The 15,480-nt window shown below is 38.4% G+C and overlaps 2 protein-coding genes across 2 annotated transcripts in view; both read left to right on the forward strand.

The window, feature by feature from the left end:
• LOC114645406 (extracellular calcium-sensing receptor-like) overlaps window positions 1-2,766 on the forward strand; it is a 35,414-nt gene extending 32,648 nt beyond the window's left edge. The window contains exon 6 of the mRNA XM_051923771.1: window positions 1,475-2,766. Within this exon, the coding sequence (XP_051779731.1) occupies window positions 1,475-2,388 (914 nt within the window). The 3' untranslated portion in view covers window positions 2,389-2,766. The remainder of the gene's footprint in view (window positions 1-1,474) is intronic.
• A 10,641-nt stretch (window positions 2,767-13,407) lies between these two features.
• Window positions 13,408-15,480, forward strand: part of LOC114645407 (extracellular calcium-sensing receptor-like) — a 28,056-nt gene continuing 25,983 nt past the window's right edge. Inside the window, exon 1 of the mRNA XM_051922548.1 lies at window positions 13,408-13,627. Within this exon, the coding sequence (XP_051778508.1) occupies window positions 13,408-13,627 (220 nt within the window). The remainder of the gene's footprint in view (window positions 13,628-15,480) is intronic.

Genomic DNA, 15,480 nt, shown 5'->3' on the forward strand with positions numbered 1-15,480 from the left:
TGCAGTGCTATTGTTCCTGTGTGGTTACCCTTTCTTTTTTAGATCCACATCCCTGATGCGGCTTTATAAATACACTGAAATTAACCGCATATTGTTTATTAGTTTAATACATCTGATTGTAATTAACCTGTAACAATATAATGGTCCACAGAATGGTCAAACTATTCCAAATACCATAACTGCTTTAGTGTTCTTACTCTTACTGCACCTTCTTCTTCTTCTTTCAGCTGCTCCCGTTAGGTGTTGCCACATAGGATCATCTTTTTCAATATTACTCTCACTGCACCACTCAAAGTATTTGTATACTCTGCGATTTGTAAACTATGCGATTAAAGTGGAAATTTAGAGATTAAAGTTGACATTTTTCTGTTTTTTTTTTTCGTGTGTGCCTTTTTTTTTTCTCTGTACCTTAATAAGCTTTCATATGACACTCAGACGGTGGGCTATGACTCGCCTTTTCACGGCAACTTTGATACGTGACAACTTCTTTTTTATTTCGGGCACTGTGCGACTTTGTGAACTTCAGCTTTCGAGTTTCTCCGACACGCTATGTCACTCGGTATTCGCTGAAATTCTTCTATTTTTCTCTTGCTTTTGCCATTGTCTTTTCACAGAAGGCTGAGTTTAAGGGCTATTTGTATTGATTTGCATATTCAAAGAGGCGTAATTTTGGGAGGAGTTGGGGCGGGACAGCAGGTGCATGCATGTGCATTACTTTTCACGTTGACAGGGATTTATGGAACGGAAGAACGTGGAAGTTGGTGTTCGCACAGATTTTTTTGTGCGTAAGCACATTTCCACTTTTGTGCTTACGTCATGTTATAGTGCGAATTCTATGCACGGTATTATGCATTAGGCCCCAGGACAGTGTTTTACCCCTGAGTGCATAAACATTTTTTCATTGTAAACATTATTTACAGTAGTACATAATAAAGTATCTTCAAGACATCCGCTCCCTGGAGAAGAACTGACCTGCATACTTTTGGCGACTTTGCTATACTCTTTTAAATTACTGCAGTGTGCTGGGGAAGCCAAATGGAAGATTCTCTATGACATCATTTTTATTTAGCATAAACTCCACTTTGTTCACTTGTTTTAGTTTGTATTCTTGAGACAGACAAAAAGAAAAAAAAAATTAAAGAAACAAAAACAATAAAAAAGCGTTTTCTTTTTTTTATTCCTTACCATACAAGCACAGCAACTTAACAGTAGAAGACAACAGTTTGCTTTAAATTAGTGAGTTCATATCAGTTATGATGCATTTCTGTAAAAATCTCAAAAGGAGAAATGCTAGTCTGCTTCTACAATAATTGCCACTTTGGAGTTTTTTGTGCATTATTATTAGCTACATACAGTATTGTACTGAATGTTCCTCTCATAATAGTCAAAAAATCATTTTTTCATTTAGCAGTAAATGAACATCGAAATATTTCTTGAGATAACTACTTCATGACAATCCAACTTTTATTTACAGATGCAATTCACTGCATGAAGTGTCCTTTGGAATACCGGGCCAATGAAGAGAAAGACCAGTGTATTTTGAAGGACATTGAATTTTTGTCTTATGATGAAATAATGGGGATGATATTAATTATATTTGCTTTGTTAGGGACTTTGTTAACTTCCTTTGTTACTGCTGTGTTTTTCAAGTTCAGAGATACTCCAATTGTGAAAGCTAATAATTCAGAGCTAAGTTTTCTTCTTCTTTTTTCATTGACACTGTGTTTTCTGTGCTCACTTACATTTATTGGGGAGCCCACTCAGTGGTCCTGCATGTTACGGCACACAGCTTTTGGGATCACATTTGTTCTTTGCATCTCATGTGTTCTGGGGAAAACAATAGTTGTGCTTATGGCTTTTAGAGCAACAATGCCTGGTAGTAATATAATGAAATGCTTTGGACCAACTCAGCAGCGGTTAAGTGTTTTAACTTTTACACTCGTACAGACCTTGACATGTATCATTTGGTTAGTAAAATATCCTCCATTGCCTCACAAAAACATGAACTCTAATAAGGAAATAATCATTTTAGAATGTGATATTGGATCCACAGTTGGTTTTTATATTGTTTTAGGATACATAGGTCTGTTATCTGTGATTTGTTTTTTTCTGGCTTTTCTTGCGCGGAAATTACCAGATAACTTTAATGAGGCAAAATTCATCACATTCAGCATGCTGGTGTTCTGTACTGTTTGGATCACTTTTATTCCATCTTATATTAGCTCTCCTGGAAAGTATACAGTAGCTGTAGAGGTATTCGCTATTCTGGCATCAAGTTTTGGTTTACTTTTTTGTATTTTTGCTCCAAAATGTTATATCATTCTGCTGAGACCAGATAAAAATTCAAAAAAACACCTAATTGGTAAAGTGCAGGCAAAATCGCTTTGACATGTAAATTAAAAAATCCAGCCAAATTAAAAACATAATACAGTACACAATTAGGAATACTAAAGCATTGATAGTACAGCAAGTGAATTGAAAATTGAGAAATGTCCTGTAACTGTATGCTAAGGTAATAAATGATTTTTAAAACTGTTAAAATCAATAGTATATATAATTCAACATGTCTGTTTTATAATATTTAAAATGATGTGTTAGGGGCCAGTCCCCACAGTATTTAGCTAGATTAGCTGAGTTTATTAGTGGATGGAAGGATGATGAAATAAATTGTGAAACAAATCTCTTCAGAAAGCACAATAATTAATCATTAATTTTGATATATCCAAAATACATTCAGACATATTTTGAGGTTAATATATCTAAAGTGACGCCCTATGAAAATCTGTAATTTTATTTTGAATTTCAGTTTTATGGTATGTAAGCACATGAAGGAAGCTGTTTCACTATAATCAAAATTCTATCAATTTTTCTTAAACACTTTTGGCTTTACATATTGAAAGGTTGAAAGGCCTTGTTCAAGACCAAGTAGCCAGTGGTGAAATGTGTTTTGACCCATATTAAAATTCTGATCATTATAATATATCAATAAAATGTTTATAATCTATAGCGCCATTTCCATTATTTTGCAATGTTGTGTTATGAAGCCATGCAATCGACTGGATTAACAATACATAGTATTTAATGTAAAAAAGGTGTTGTTTTCAGAAATAAAGAATACAAGTTAATAGACTGGTCTCTAAGCTTGTTGCTCTCCTAATGGTTTTGCTATTGGTACAAAGGAGCTGCCGTAGCACTTCTTGACACAGTTCTGCTGAATAATTAATCGACTGAAAGTACTCAATGTTACTGTATCAATGTGAGGACATTCAGCATTGTCTATAATGGCACTCAGTTTTGTCTTCATTCTCTCATTCTCTACTACCTCCAGTGAATCAATAATAAGTCCCTTAACTGAATCTGCGTTTTTAATTAACTTGTTAATTTGACAGACTCTGTTTGATATGATGTTACCAGCCCACCACACTACAGCACAGATAATCACACTGGCCATCACAGAATTGTAAAGGATGTAATTACCCATATTGAATAAATTCAGCATTTTCTCCTCTCTGTCTTATATAATTCCTCTGTATTATATAAAATAGATGGGTTAGGTTTTTATTTTTCAAATAACTGTTTGAAAAAAGGATTCTAATAAGAGAGCAAAATGTTTGGAAACACTGACAAAATACTTGCACCAAACAAAATTTCAAAATACCATCCTTTTGAAATTATTACTTATTATTAATAATCACATTTTGCTACTGTAGTGTTCATATTATTTACCATTTTATTTTTAAAATGCTCAGTTGCTTACTATTTTATTTAAAATATAAATATAGGAAATATGTCACCTTGTGCTGCATTCAATCCCTGATCTCAAGAACACAAACCTTCCAATTAGGCAACTACTTTATTCAGCACTTGTAGTGATAAGCCACTAGTTGAAAAGTAGCAACTAAAAGAGTGAAATACATGTTGATGTTTGCAAAGGAAATAGATCATATAAATACTTTTAGCAGCAACTATGTATACAGTATGTGCATACAGTATTGAGATCATAGAGTTGCACTGGTTTTGTTTCTTCTGGCTATATCTGAATGCCACTTTTTTAAAACAAACTGGCCAATCCAAATCTGGCTGCTGGTTCTTTGTGCTATCTTTCCTTGTGTGGAGAGGTCTGTTCAAAAGGATCCCATGAGGACTGGGACAGTATAATTCAGTTTGTAGACCAGTTATTGAAGCATATTTGGACAGGTGTGAGCACTCCTTATTTTCAAAAACTTGCAGCAAGTTATCAGTGATACATTTTTCATTTTATTAATATTTACTGGGGTGGCACAGTGGCGCAGTGGGTAGCGCTGCTGCCTTGCAGTTAGGAGACCCGGGTTCACTTCCCGGGTCCTACCTGCATGGAGTTTGCATGTTCTCCCTGTGTCTACGTGGGTTTTCTCCGGGTAGTCTGGTTTCCTCCAAAGACATGCAGGTTAGGCGCATTGGCGATTCTAAATTGTCCCTAGTGTGTGCTTGGTGTGTGTGTGCGTCCTACGGTGGGCTGGTGCCCTGCCCAGGGTTTGTTCCGTACCCTGTGTTGGCTAGGATTGGCTCCAGCAGACCCCCGTGACCCTGTGGTTAGGATGTAGCGGGTTGGATAATGGATGGATGGATAATATTTACTGAATATGGTTCTATTCACCAATTGTTATTTTAATCCTGCTTTCATGCAGTAATGTGCACCAAATGAAAGTACAATGGTTAATAAGACTCGGCTATTAGAACTGGCTCCAAGAAGCTGTCCTTTTAGAAATATATTTACCGTATATACTTGCGTTCTCCCGCGGATAAGTCAGGGCTTGATTTTACTGTATAATTTCCTGCATTTTATAATGTTGGTCGTATAAGTCGAATACGGAAAACTCATGCTATTGGTTCAAGAGATTATGCTATGCTAACGCCCACCTGAGAGAGTAACCACGGAGCACACTGCCTTTTTTTTCTATGTATTGTGCCTACGTGACCACACGGTAATACCCGAACTATAAGTGTCATATTTTTGAACAGGCATATAAGTCGGGTCTGATTTTATGATTGATTTTTCGGGTCTCAAGATCCGACTTATATGCGAGTATATACGGTACATGAATATTTACTTGGATAATTAGAATACAGTATGCACAGAAATCAGAATGTATAATGTCATTAAGCACATATTTTAATTAACCACTTTTTTACTATGTGATTCTGTATCTTAAAAGGCATTATTATTTTTAAAGTATATTGTAATCTCACCAATATAGTTTAAACACTGTTAAGCACTGAATTGCACTGAGTCTTACATGTAACCACTCCGCCAATGTAAAATGATACTCTGAAAGCCAATGTCAAAGATTGGGTGAAGGATTAATAATAAGGAAGCATAGCTGAAAAGGATACTGGACAAAGACGACAAAATGCCAAACAGGTGTAGACTATTAGCATAATCAGTAATTAACATGAATGGTCATAACCTAATAAAGTAGGCATGACTGAAGAACAATTGCACAAAGGTGTCAAAATGTCATTAGGTGTTTTTCATTAGCATAGTAGGTATGTCAAGGTATCTTATCTGCGTTAAGCAATGTATAAAAATGTCTTTGTGCTCAGGAACAGCAGCTTTCTTCATGGATAGAGCACTACTGTTTATTATCTTTAATAAATATCTAAACTGAAATAAGAAGGGTTTAGGACTCTGTGATTTCCTGGCTTTCCTCAACTGGAAAAAATGAAAAGGTTTTCTGCTTCACACTGAGAGGAGGCAGCTTTCAAAGCACAGGTGCACAAGGCACTGCTGTGCAAATTTCTTTCATATCAATACAGCTTACATGTTTGTAAATTACTACAATATTAATTAGAAATCTACAAATGTAAAAAAAACTGCTACACTGCTGCTGCCAGAGTACTGCCAGGAGGTCGCCATCAGCCCATTGCTGCTTGCTGTCCGGTCACCCTAATTGGGAAGTGTGCTGCCTGCTGCTGTCCAGTAATATTTGTTGAGTATTGTTCAATCCAGCAAATCATTTTATAATCCTGCTTAAAAATAAACTGCTTAAATAAGACTCAGCTATTAAAATTATCTTCATGAAGCTGTCCTCAACCGAACAAAATGAAAAGATTTTACTACTTCACACTGAGAGGTGGCAGCTTCCAAAATGCAGATGCGCAATGCACTACTGTGCAAAATTCATTCACATCACATTCACATTCATACAGTTTACATATTTCTAAATTACTTCAATATTAATGTAGAATCTCCAAATGTAATAAAAACATGTATTTTCCATACATTACCATAATGTAATCTTCCCTTCTTAATAAAAGTTAAATCCACAAATATCTGAGTAATTGTAACCCCCTGGTTTTGTACTTTTCATTCAACCAGCTACTATCTGTGAGTCCAGGGTGGCGCCACACTTCAAGATTACTTGAATCCAGAACCGCCAATAACATACTCCAAAGATGAGCCGGTCAAATGAGGACACACATAGTCAGCAAGTAGTTGGTACAAAGTGGTTAAGTGCTTTTATTAAAACAAAAAACAAAGCGTCCAAAGTGCAGTGCAAAAGATCTTCCATAAATAAATAAATAGTTCAATAACTCAGAAGTCTGTGAGTTTAAAGTAACCCAAAGATAAACTCAGAATAAAACACAATCATCAGATCCTTACTCTTTATCTTTTTTCACTGAGCCCAGCACAACTTCCTCTTTCCTGTCTCCCCAGTTCACCCAATGCATTGCACAGTCAGCGGAGAAACCGGCAGCTGAAGTCCACACTTCTGACTGTTTTCTTGGCTGCCTCTGTCAACGGGTTTCCAAACTGCTCAGAGCCAGTTTTCTTCCTATCTTCTATCATGCTCTCTTAGTGTTCTATGGATCCCTTAGAAGGATGTCAGGCACTCGGGTCCTTAACAGATAAAACTGGCAGACCGCAAATTGTTGATAGAGGGACAGAGGTCAGTAGGACAGTAGAGAGATGCAGACAAAAAGTGTAACTTTAAAAAAAGGTGCAATTTATTGTGAAATAAATAGCTAAAACAATCCCAAAAGTTGTACATTGCAAAAAGGCAAAGGAAAAAAAAATACAACAGCTTATAGAATGTACTAAAAATGCCCCAAAAAAATATCAAGTAACAAAACAAAAAAATTACTGTGAAAATTGCACCCATCCAATTGTTGTTTCATCACGGTCCTTCACTCAACTACAGACTCCTATTATTTACATACTCCTGTTCTCAAGCAACCCCGGACGTCCAACCACTCACCCAGCTTATCCTTTTGTTCCCCTTTTTCACTTTCCCGGTAGGCTTTTATAAGTTCACCTAGCAATCAGCTGATAAGGGTCCTGGACACCCATCCCCCTGCCACGCATCTCGTGCCCCTTTAAACCTGGGAGTTATCCACACGCGCAAGCTCACCTGATCACCAGGGTCTCATGTATAAACAGTGCGTATGCACAAAAATGTTGCGTACACCCATTTCCATGCTCACATTGCGATATATAAAAACTAAACTTGGCATAAAGCCATGCACATTTTCATGCTAGCTCAATCCCTGGCATATGCAAGTACTCCTCTCAGTTTTGCAAACTGGCGGCACCCAGTGTCAAAGCAGTGGTACTGTTCCTGTGTGGTTTCCCTTTCTTTTTTAGATCTACATCCCTGATGCGGCTTTATAAAATACACTCAAATTATATTGTTTATTAGTTTAAGGCATCTAATTGTAATTAACCTGTAACAATATAATGGTCCACGGAATGGCCAAACTATTCCAAATACCATAGCTGCTTTAGCGTTGTTACTCTCACTGCACCTTCTTCTTCTTTCAGCTGCTCCCATTAGGGGTTGCCACAGCGGATCATCTTTTTCCATATTACTCTCACTGCACCACTCGGAGTATTTATATCACTGCCATGTGCTGTTTGAACTGCTCCCATACGGCAAATGCTTCAGAGCCTTTCCTGTATGGACCTCGCGGTTCAGAAACAGTTTCATCCCAAGAACCATAAACGCAATCAATCAATCCATCAAGTGCTCCTTGTAGAACTATTTGTACTTATAAGTACAATTACTTCACTGTAAACTTGCGATACAGTGATAATATTGCACAACCTGAGCCACTTTAGCACGTATTTACATATGATGACGATATAATTTTAAGATGAAATGCAGCAAAATGTTTATTAAATTATACAGATAAAATGTTAACATCATTTAAATAATCTATATTGTTAATAATTAAACATATGAGGACACAGTGTCGCAGCGCTAGAAAGGAGCTGGCACCCCGTTCAGGAGTTGTTCCTGCCTCGCACTGTATTCTTGCTGGGGCTGGCGCGACACTGGAAGGGTAGATGAACAGAATAATTAAACATGTACTATGAAGATATTTCAATGTTCCTTAAAAGTTTTGAAGAATCAGCGTTCTAAGCTTACAGATGGCTTAGCGTCTATTACAGAGCAGATTGTGTGGCGATTGGGTACATGGAGAAAGAAAAGGAAGGACAGGAATTGGGGGTTAGTACGTTTGAAAGAAACAGTACTGCTGCAATAAATTATTTAATTGAAGGTCGCACACGGCGCAGCGAGCATCTTGCATGAGGCTAATGTGCCTCAATGTTTTATACATGCTTTAATTTCTATCATCATGAAAATTATATCAAGTATACATCTTAGTATTTAAATTGTTCAGAGAGCTGTAACTTCATGAATGTAATGTATTCTGTGTCCTGTTAGCATAAGAGAAAGCCCGTTTAAGAAGCACATACTGACTCACACACTTAAGAGTACATAGAACACTAAGCATTTAACATGCTACTTTAGTTACACTGGCATTTGAGAAAGGATTAAATTAAACAATTTTTAGATGAAGTTTATGACATTTTACTTTAATGACAAAATAAACTATGTGATTAAAGTGGAAATTTCAACCTTTTTTTCAGTGTTCTAGTTTTTTTCTTTTCTCTGTACCCTAATACGCTTCCATATGACACTGAGACGGTGGGCTATGACTCGCCTTTTCACGGTGACTTTGATATCTGACCATCTTCTTATTTATTCTGGGCACTGTGTGACTTTCTGAACTTGAACTTTTGAGTTTCTCTGCCACTCTGTCACTCGATCAACTTCCTTTTGTTCTTTATATCACTGATTAAAACAACAAATAATATGTTTTTTCCTTGTCTCTACTTGGTTTTCACTGAAATCCCTCTTTCTCCCTGTGCTTTTGCCATTGTGTTTTCATAGAATGCGAAACATAAGGGACTATTTATATTGATTTGCATATTCAAAGAGGCGTAATTCTGGGAAGAGTCGAGGTGGAGCGACAGGCACATGCACAAGCGTTACTTTTCACACTGACTGGGATTTATGGAATGGAAGAACGTGTAAGTTGGCATACACACAGATTTATGTATCTGGATTTTTTTGTGAATACGCACATTTCCGCTTTTGTCCCTATGCCATGTTTTAGTGTGAATTCTATGCACGGCATTATGCATGAGGGCCCAGGTAACAATCTGCCCCTAAAGTGACGATCGTTATGTGGGGCTACTGAGCGTTCTGCCTTCTCTCTCTCAAGCTGGCTCATGCACTCAATACTGTACTCACTCATGGTTCTCTTGTTTCATTGTTCTCCCTCTCATGCATTTCAAGAATCTTTTAAAACCCTGTGAGAGGCAGATGCGGTAATCATGGCTCCAGTATGAATGAGGGAATGTGTCTATCTCACACGTTTGCATGTGGACAGGGGATCACCCACCCCCACATCTGCCTATGGAGCCACTCCACCACATTGCCTATGCCCGACCTGAAATCATGAGTGCATTTATTTATTTAAAATGCATGTGTCACAGACCTGCTATATCCTACAATCAGAGACGGGGTTCAGACATGGAATTGTGCTAATTGATTGTCCACAAGCACTAGTGATATCTTACAAATCTGTTAGTGGTTTGGCCTTTAATCAGTATTGAAACTGATCTGCAATAATAAAAGGAAAGGTGTCCAATATGATATTGTGTGCTTGAGAATTCACTGGAAAGAGTACACTTTTATTCAGATTAATTCTGAGCCCAGAGATCTTCTGAAATTCTGTAAGTGCTGTTAAGACTGTAGGCACAGAATTTTGTGGTTCTGATATATACAGTATCATATCATCTGCATATAGAGAAATTTTCTGTTCCCGTCCTTCTCTGATAATCCCATTTATCTGATCAGCATTTTGACAGTGAACCGCCAGTGGTTCAATGGCGATTTCAAATAGCAGTGGTGACAAGGGGCATCCTTGTCTGTATTCACATTCTAGTTTAAAGTATGCTGAACAAATGTTAATACAAACTGAAGCTTCTGGATTGGTATACAGTAGTTTGATCCATGCACAAATGTTCGGGCTAAACCCAAATTTCTCTAATGTAGTGAAAAGGTATTTCCATTCAGTTATGTCAAATACTTTTTCTGCATCCAATGATAATAATATTTCTGGGGTGTTTGACTTTGTTGGTGAGTATATTACATTAAACAGGCGTTGACGATTGGAGGATAAGTGTCGACCCTTGATAAATCCAGTTTGATCTTGTGATATTACCGAAGGCAGCAACTTCTCCATCCTTCTAGCTATGATTTTTGAGAGTATCTTAACATCTTTATTCAGAAGTGAAATTGGTCTGTATGATGCACATTGTAATAAGTCCTTATTTTGTTTAGGAAAGACGGTGATTAATGCTTGGCGAAAAGTTTGAGGTAGAATTTAATTGTCTCTAGCTTCTGTAAATGTTGCTAATAGGAGGGGAGCTAGCTGAGCGGAGAAATTCTTATAAAATTCTGCAGGGTAGCAATCAGGGCCTGCTGCTTTCCCGCCTTTAAGTGACTTTATAGCATCTAGTAATTCTGATAGTGGCAGAGGTTTATCCAGTTCCTCCGCACTAAAAGTATTCGCACTCCATCACTTTTCATGGTTGCCTCCCTGATGCACCACGAAATGAACCGCATCCAAGCAATATTCTCCCGTATGAACATATGATCGCTTAAAACCAGAATGGATGAATAGTAACTTTCTCAAATTAAATAAAGAAAAAAACGAAATCTTAGTGATTGGCAATAATGGATACAATGAGGCTATTAGAAATAAACTGTATGCATTAGGATTAAAAGTCAAATCGGAGGTAAAAAGCTTAGGGGTAACCGTTGATTGTAATCTGAATTTTAAATCGCATATTAATCAGATCACTAGGACAGCATTTTTTCACCTAAGAAACATAGCAAAAGTTAGACCTCTTATATCATCGAAAGATGCAGAGAAATTAGTTCATACGTTTGTTTTCAGTCGGCTAGATTACTGTAACGCACTCCTCTCAGGACTACCCAAAAAAGACATCAATCGTTTGCAACTAGTGCAGAATGCAGCTGCTAGAATCCTTACCAGGAAAAGAAAATCCGAACACATTTCTCCAGTTTTGATGTCACTACACTGGTTACCTGTGTCATTCAGAATTGACTTTAAAATTCTGCTTATGGTTTATAAAGCTTTAAATAATCTCGCCCCGGTTTATATATCGGAATGTCTGACACCTTATATTCCAAATCGTAACCTCAGATCCTCAACTGAGTGTCTCCTTAGAATTCCAAGAGCAAAACTTAAAAGAAGTGGTGAGGCGGCCTTCTGCTGTTATGCACCTAAAATCTGGAATAGTCTGCCAGTAGGAATTCGCCAGCCTAATACAGTGGAGCACTTTAAAAAACTACTGAAAACACATTATTTTAACATGGCCTTCTCATAACTTCACTGTAATTTAATCCTGACACTCTGTATATCCAATTCATTATAATAACTATTCATTCAAAATCTGTACTAACCCCTATTCTCTCTTCTGTTTCCTTTTCCGGTGTCCTGTTGGTGGTGGCATGTGCCACCACCATCTACCCAAAGCACCATGATGTTCCAACAATGATGGATGGATTAAAAGCCAGAAGTCTGTATGACCATCAGCATCAAGTGACTCCGTGAAAAACCCGAACTACAAAGAGGACTATTTCATTTATGTTAGGTAGAATGCCCAGAGGGGACTGGGCGGTCTCGTGGCCTGGAACCCCTACAGATTTTATTTTTTTCTCCAGCCTTCTGGAGTTTTTTTTTTGTTTTTTCTGTCCACCCTGGCCATTGGACCTTACTCCTTTCTATGTTAATTAATGTTGTCTTATTTTAATTTCTTATTTTGTCTTTTATTTTTCTTCTCTTCATTATGTAAAGCACTTTGAGCTACTTTTTGTATGAAAATGTGCTATATAAATAAATGTTGTTGTTGTAAAAACAATGAGGTGTGGTGTGTCCCCCGTAAACACCCAAACATGCCGAACTTTGCACCCTATCACTGTTATTTGCACGTCACATATTTTGCATAAAGACTGCAATTCCTGTTTTTGCAGTGGGAACGCAACACTCAAAAGTGGCCAGGGACCACAAGTAACCCAGGGCTTACATCATACAGAAACTCACTAGTTCCTAAAAACAAGGTTCCTGGGGTGGAAAAATGCCTAAATTCTATCCATAAAATCAAAATGGCTTATAGTCATAAGTGTTCTGATTCCTGGCTGTGTGGGGTTCACATGTCTAATTATTTCTTTGTGTACTGTTTTTGCTTCTGATTTTGTGTTTTGATCACATCACAACATTCGGTTTTGTTTTTAATTGTCTATTAATGTAGTGAACCGTGGACTCATTCGAGCCATACTTATGGTCCACAGACACAACGGAATGTCCTGCTTTCATCGTATCCAGAAATAACACTTTCGCAGTTCACCTACAGACATACTAGCACTAGAATTTTAAAAATGTCTAAGAAAGTACCACGGTAGACATTCCTTAATTTGCTTTAGTAGCCGATGCTAATGCATAAAAGTGTACTGCATGTGCAACAACTGATTAGAAATGGATACACTGGTTTGCCAATTGCATATCGTGAGCAAAATCTGTATGGTTCTCATCTGTTGCCATTGAACTGGTGCGTCACTAAATCATCATATTTATATTAAAATTAATTTATTCAGATTGCCACTTGGGGGTAGAACGCTGGATCAGCTTTATACCTTCACAAGTATTCTTGAGTGTTCATGGGAGTATGCCCAATGAGTCTACATGTGTTTTTTGGACTTGGAAAAGGCATACAATCGCGTCCCTCGTGGTGTATTGTGGGAAGTGCTTCAGGAGTATGGGGTACCCGACCAGATGTTGATCCCTATATAACTGGAGCTAAAGCTTGGATTGAATTGCCAACAGTAAGTCAGACCCATTCTCTGTTGGTGTGTGACTTAGGCAGGGCTGCCCTTTGTCACCAGTTCTGTTCATAATTTTTTTGACAGATTTTCTGGATTGAGCCAGGAAATGGAGGGGGTTAAGTTGGGTGGCCTCAGGATTGCATCTCTGCTTTTTGTGGATGACATGGTCCTGCTGGCCATATCAGGCTGGGATCTTAGACATGAACTAGAGAGGTTTGCAGCAGAATGTGAAGCAGCTGGGATGAGGAACAACACCTCCAAACCTGACGCCATGGTTTTCAACTGGAAAATGGTGGAGTGCTCTCTTCAGTTTGGAGGTGAGATGTTGCCTCAAGCAGAGCAGTTTAAGCATCTCTGCATTTTGTTAGCGAGTGAGGGAAGAGGTGAGTAGGGACAGGCTAAGCTCTTGATTTACTGCTCAATATACGTTCATACCCTCACCTATGGTTATGAGCTGTGGGTAGTGAACGAAAGAACTAGATTGTGGATCCAAGAGGCAGAAATTGGTTTTCTGCGCAGTGTCTGGGCTCAGCTTTAGAGATAAGGCGAGAAGCGAAGACATTCAGGAGGAGCTCAAAGTAGACCCACTGCTCCTCCATAATGAACGGAGCCAGTTGAGGTGGTTCGAGCATCTGATTTGGAACTCCCAGACATCTCCCTGGGGTGGTGCTTCAGGCATATCCAACAGGGAGGAGACCTCAAGGCAGACCTAATCTCGGAGAAATTATGATTGTTTTTTCTTTTGCTGGAGAGATTATGACTTTCTGAAAATATGTTTGCTCTTCATCATAATTGAATCTAGATTTCTTGTTCTTCTTTCGGCTGCTCCTGTTAGGGGTTGCCACAGCAGATCATCATCTTTCATATCGTCCTGTTGTCTGCATCTTGCTCTGTTACACCCACCACCTGCATGTCCTCTCTCACCACATCCATAAACCTTCTCTTAGGCCTTCCTCTTTTCCCTTTGCCTGGCAGCTCTATCCTTAACATCCCTTTCCCAATATACCCAGCATCTCTCCTCTGCACATGTCTAAACCAATGCAATCTCGCCTCTCTGACATTGTCTCACAACCATCCAACTTGAACTGACCCTCTAATGTACTCATTTCTAATCCTGTCCATCCTCGTTTACACCCAGTACAAATCTTAACATCTTTAACTCTGCCACCTCCAGCTCTGTCTCCTGCTTTCTGGTCAGTGCCACCGTCTCTAAACCATATAACATAGCTGGTCTCACTACTGTCCTGTAGACCTTCCCTTTCACTCTTGCTGATACTGGTCTGTCACAAATCACGCCCAACACTATTCTCCACCCATTCCACCCTGCCCGTGCTCTCTTTTTCACCTGTCTTCCACAATACCCATTACTCTGAATTGTTGATCCTAAGTATACTCATCCACCTTCACCAACTCTACTCCCTGCATCCTCACCATTCCTCTGACCCCCCTCTCATTCACACACATGTATTCTGTCTTGTTCTTACTAACCTTCATTCCTGTACTCTCTAGAGAAAATCACCAACTCTCCAGGGTCTCCTTGACCTGCTCCGTACTCTCGCTACAGATCACAGTGTCACCAGCAAACATCATAGTCGACAGGGTATATATCCTGTACAACTCTTACATACTTCTCTGCCACTCCCGACTTCCTCCTACAATATCACAACTCCTCTCGAGGCACCCTGTCATATGCTTTCTCCAGGTCCACAAAGACACAATGCAACTCCTTCTGGGCTGCTCTATACTTCACCATCAACTCCCTCAGAGCAAACACTGCATCTGTGGTGTTCTTTCCTGGCATGAAACTGTACTGCTGCTCACTAATCATCACCTCTCTTCTTAACCTAGCTTCCACTACTCCCCATTTATCCAGGCTTGGGATCGGCACAAAGAAACACACTGGTTTGTGCATCCCCTGTGGCTGGGTTATAATTGAATCTAGATTGATGGGCAAAAATGGTTGATTTATCTATTGACAGTAAATCTAAAACAAAATAAAATGTGCAGAAAGTGAAAGAGTCAGAATACTTTCTGAATCCAATGTAGGTCATTTTCACAACTAAAATTAAACCTAGTTATTTATATTTTGTCTTTCATTCAACTACATATTTGCTTTTCATGGACACCTCCATTTTGTGTCGATAACAGCAGAGTTACTGTAAACTCATTTTTAGTGATGCCACAGTCGCCATGGTATTAAGGTTGATACCTTTATGTCTGCAGTAACTGAATTTGA

The sequence above is a fragment of the Erpetoichthys calabaricus genome, chromosome 2, assembly GCF_900747795.2.
Source record: "Erpetoichthys calabaricus chromosome 2, fErpCal1.3, whole genome shotgun sequence".
Classification (NCBI taxonomy): Eukaryota; Metazoa; Chordata; class Cladistia; order Polypteriformes; family Polypteridae; genus Erpetoichthys; species Erpetoichthys calabaricus.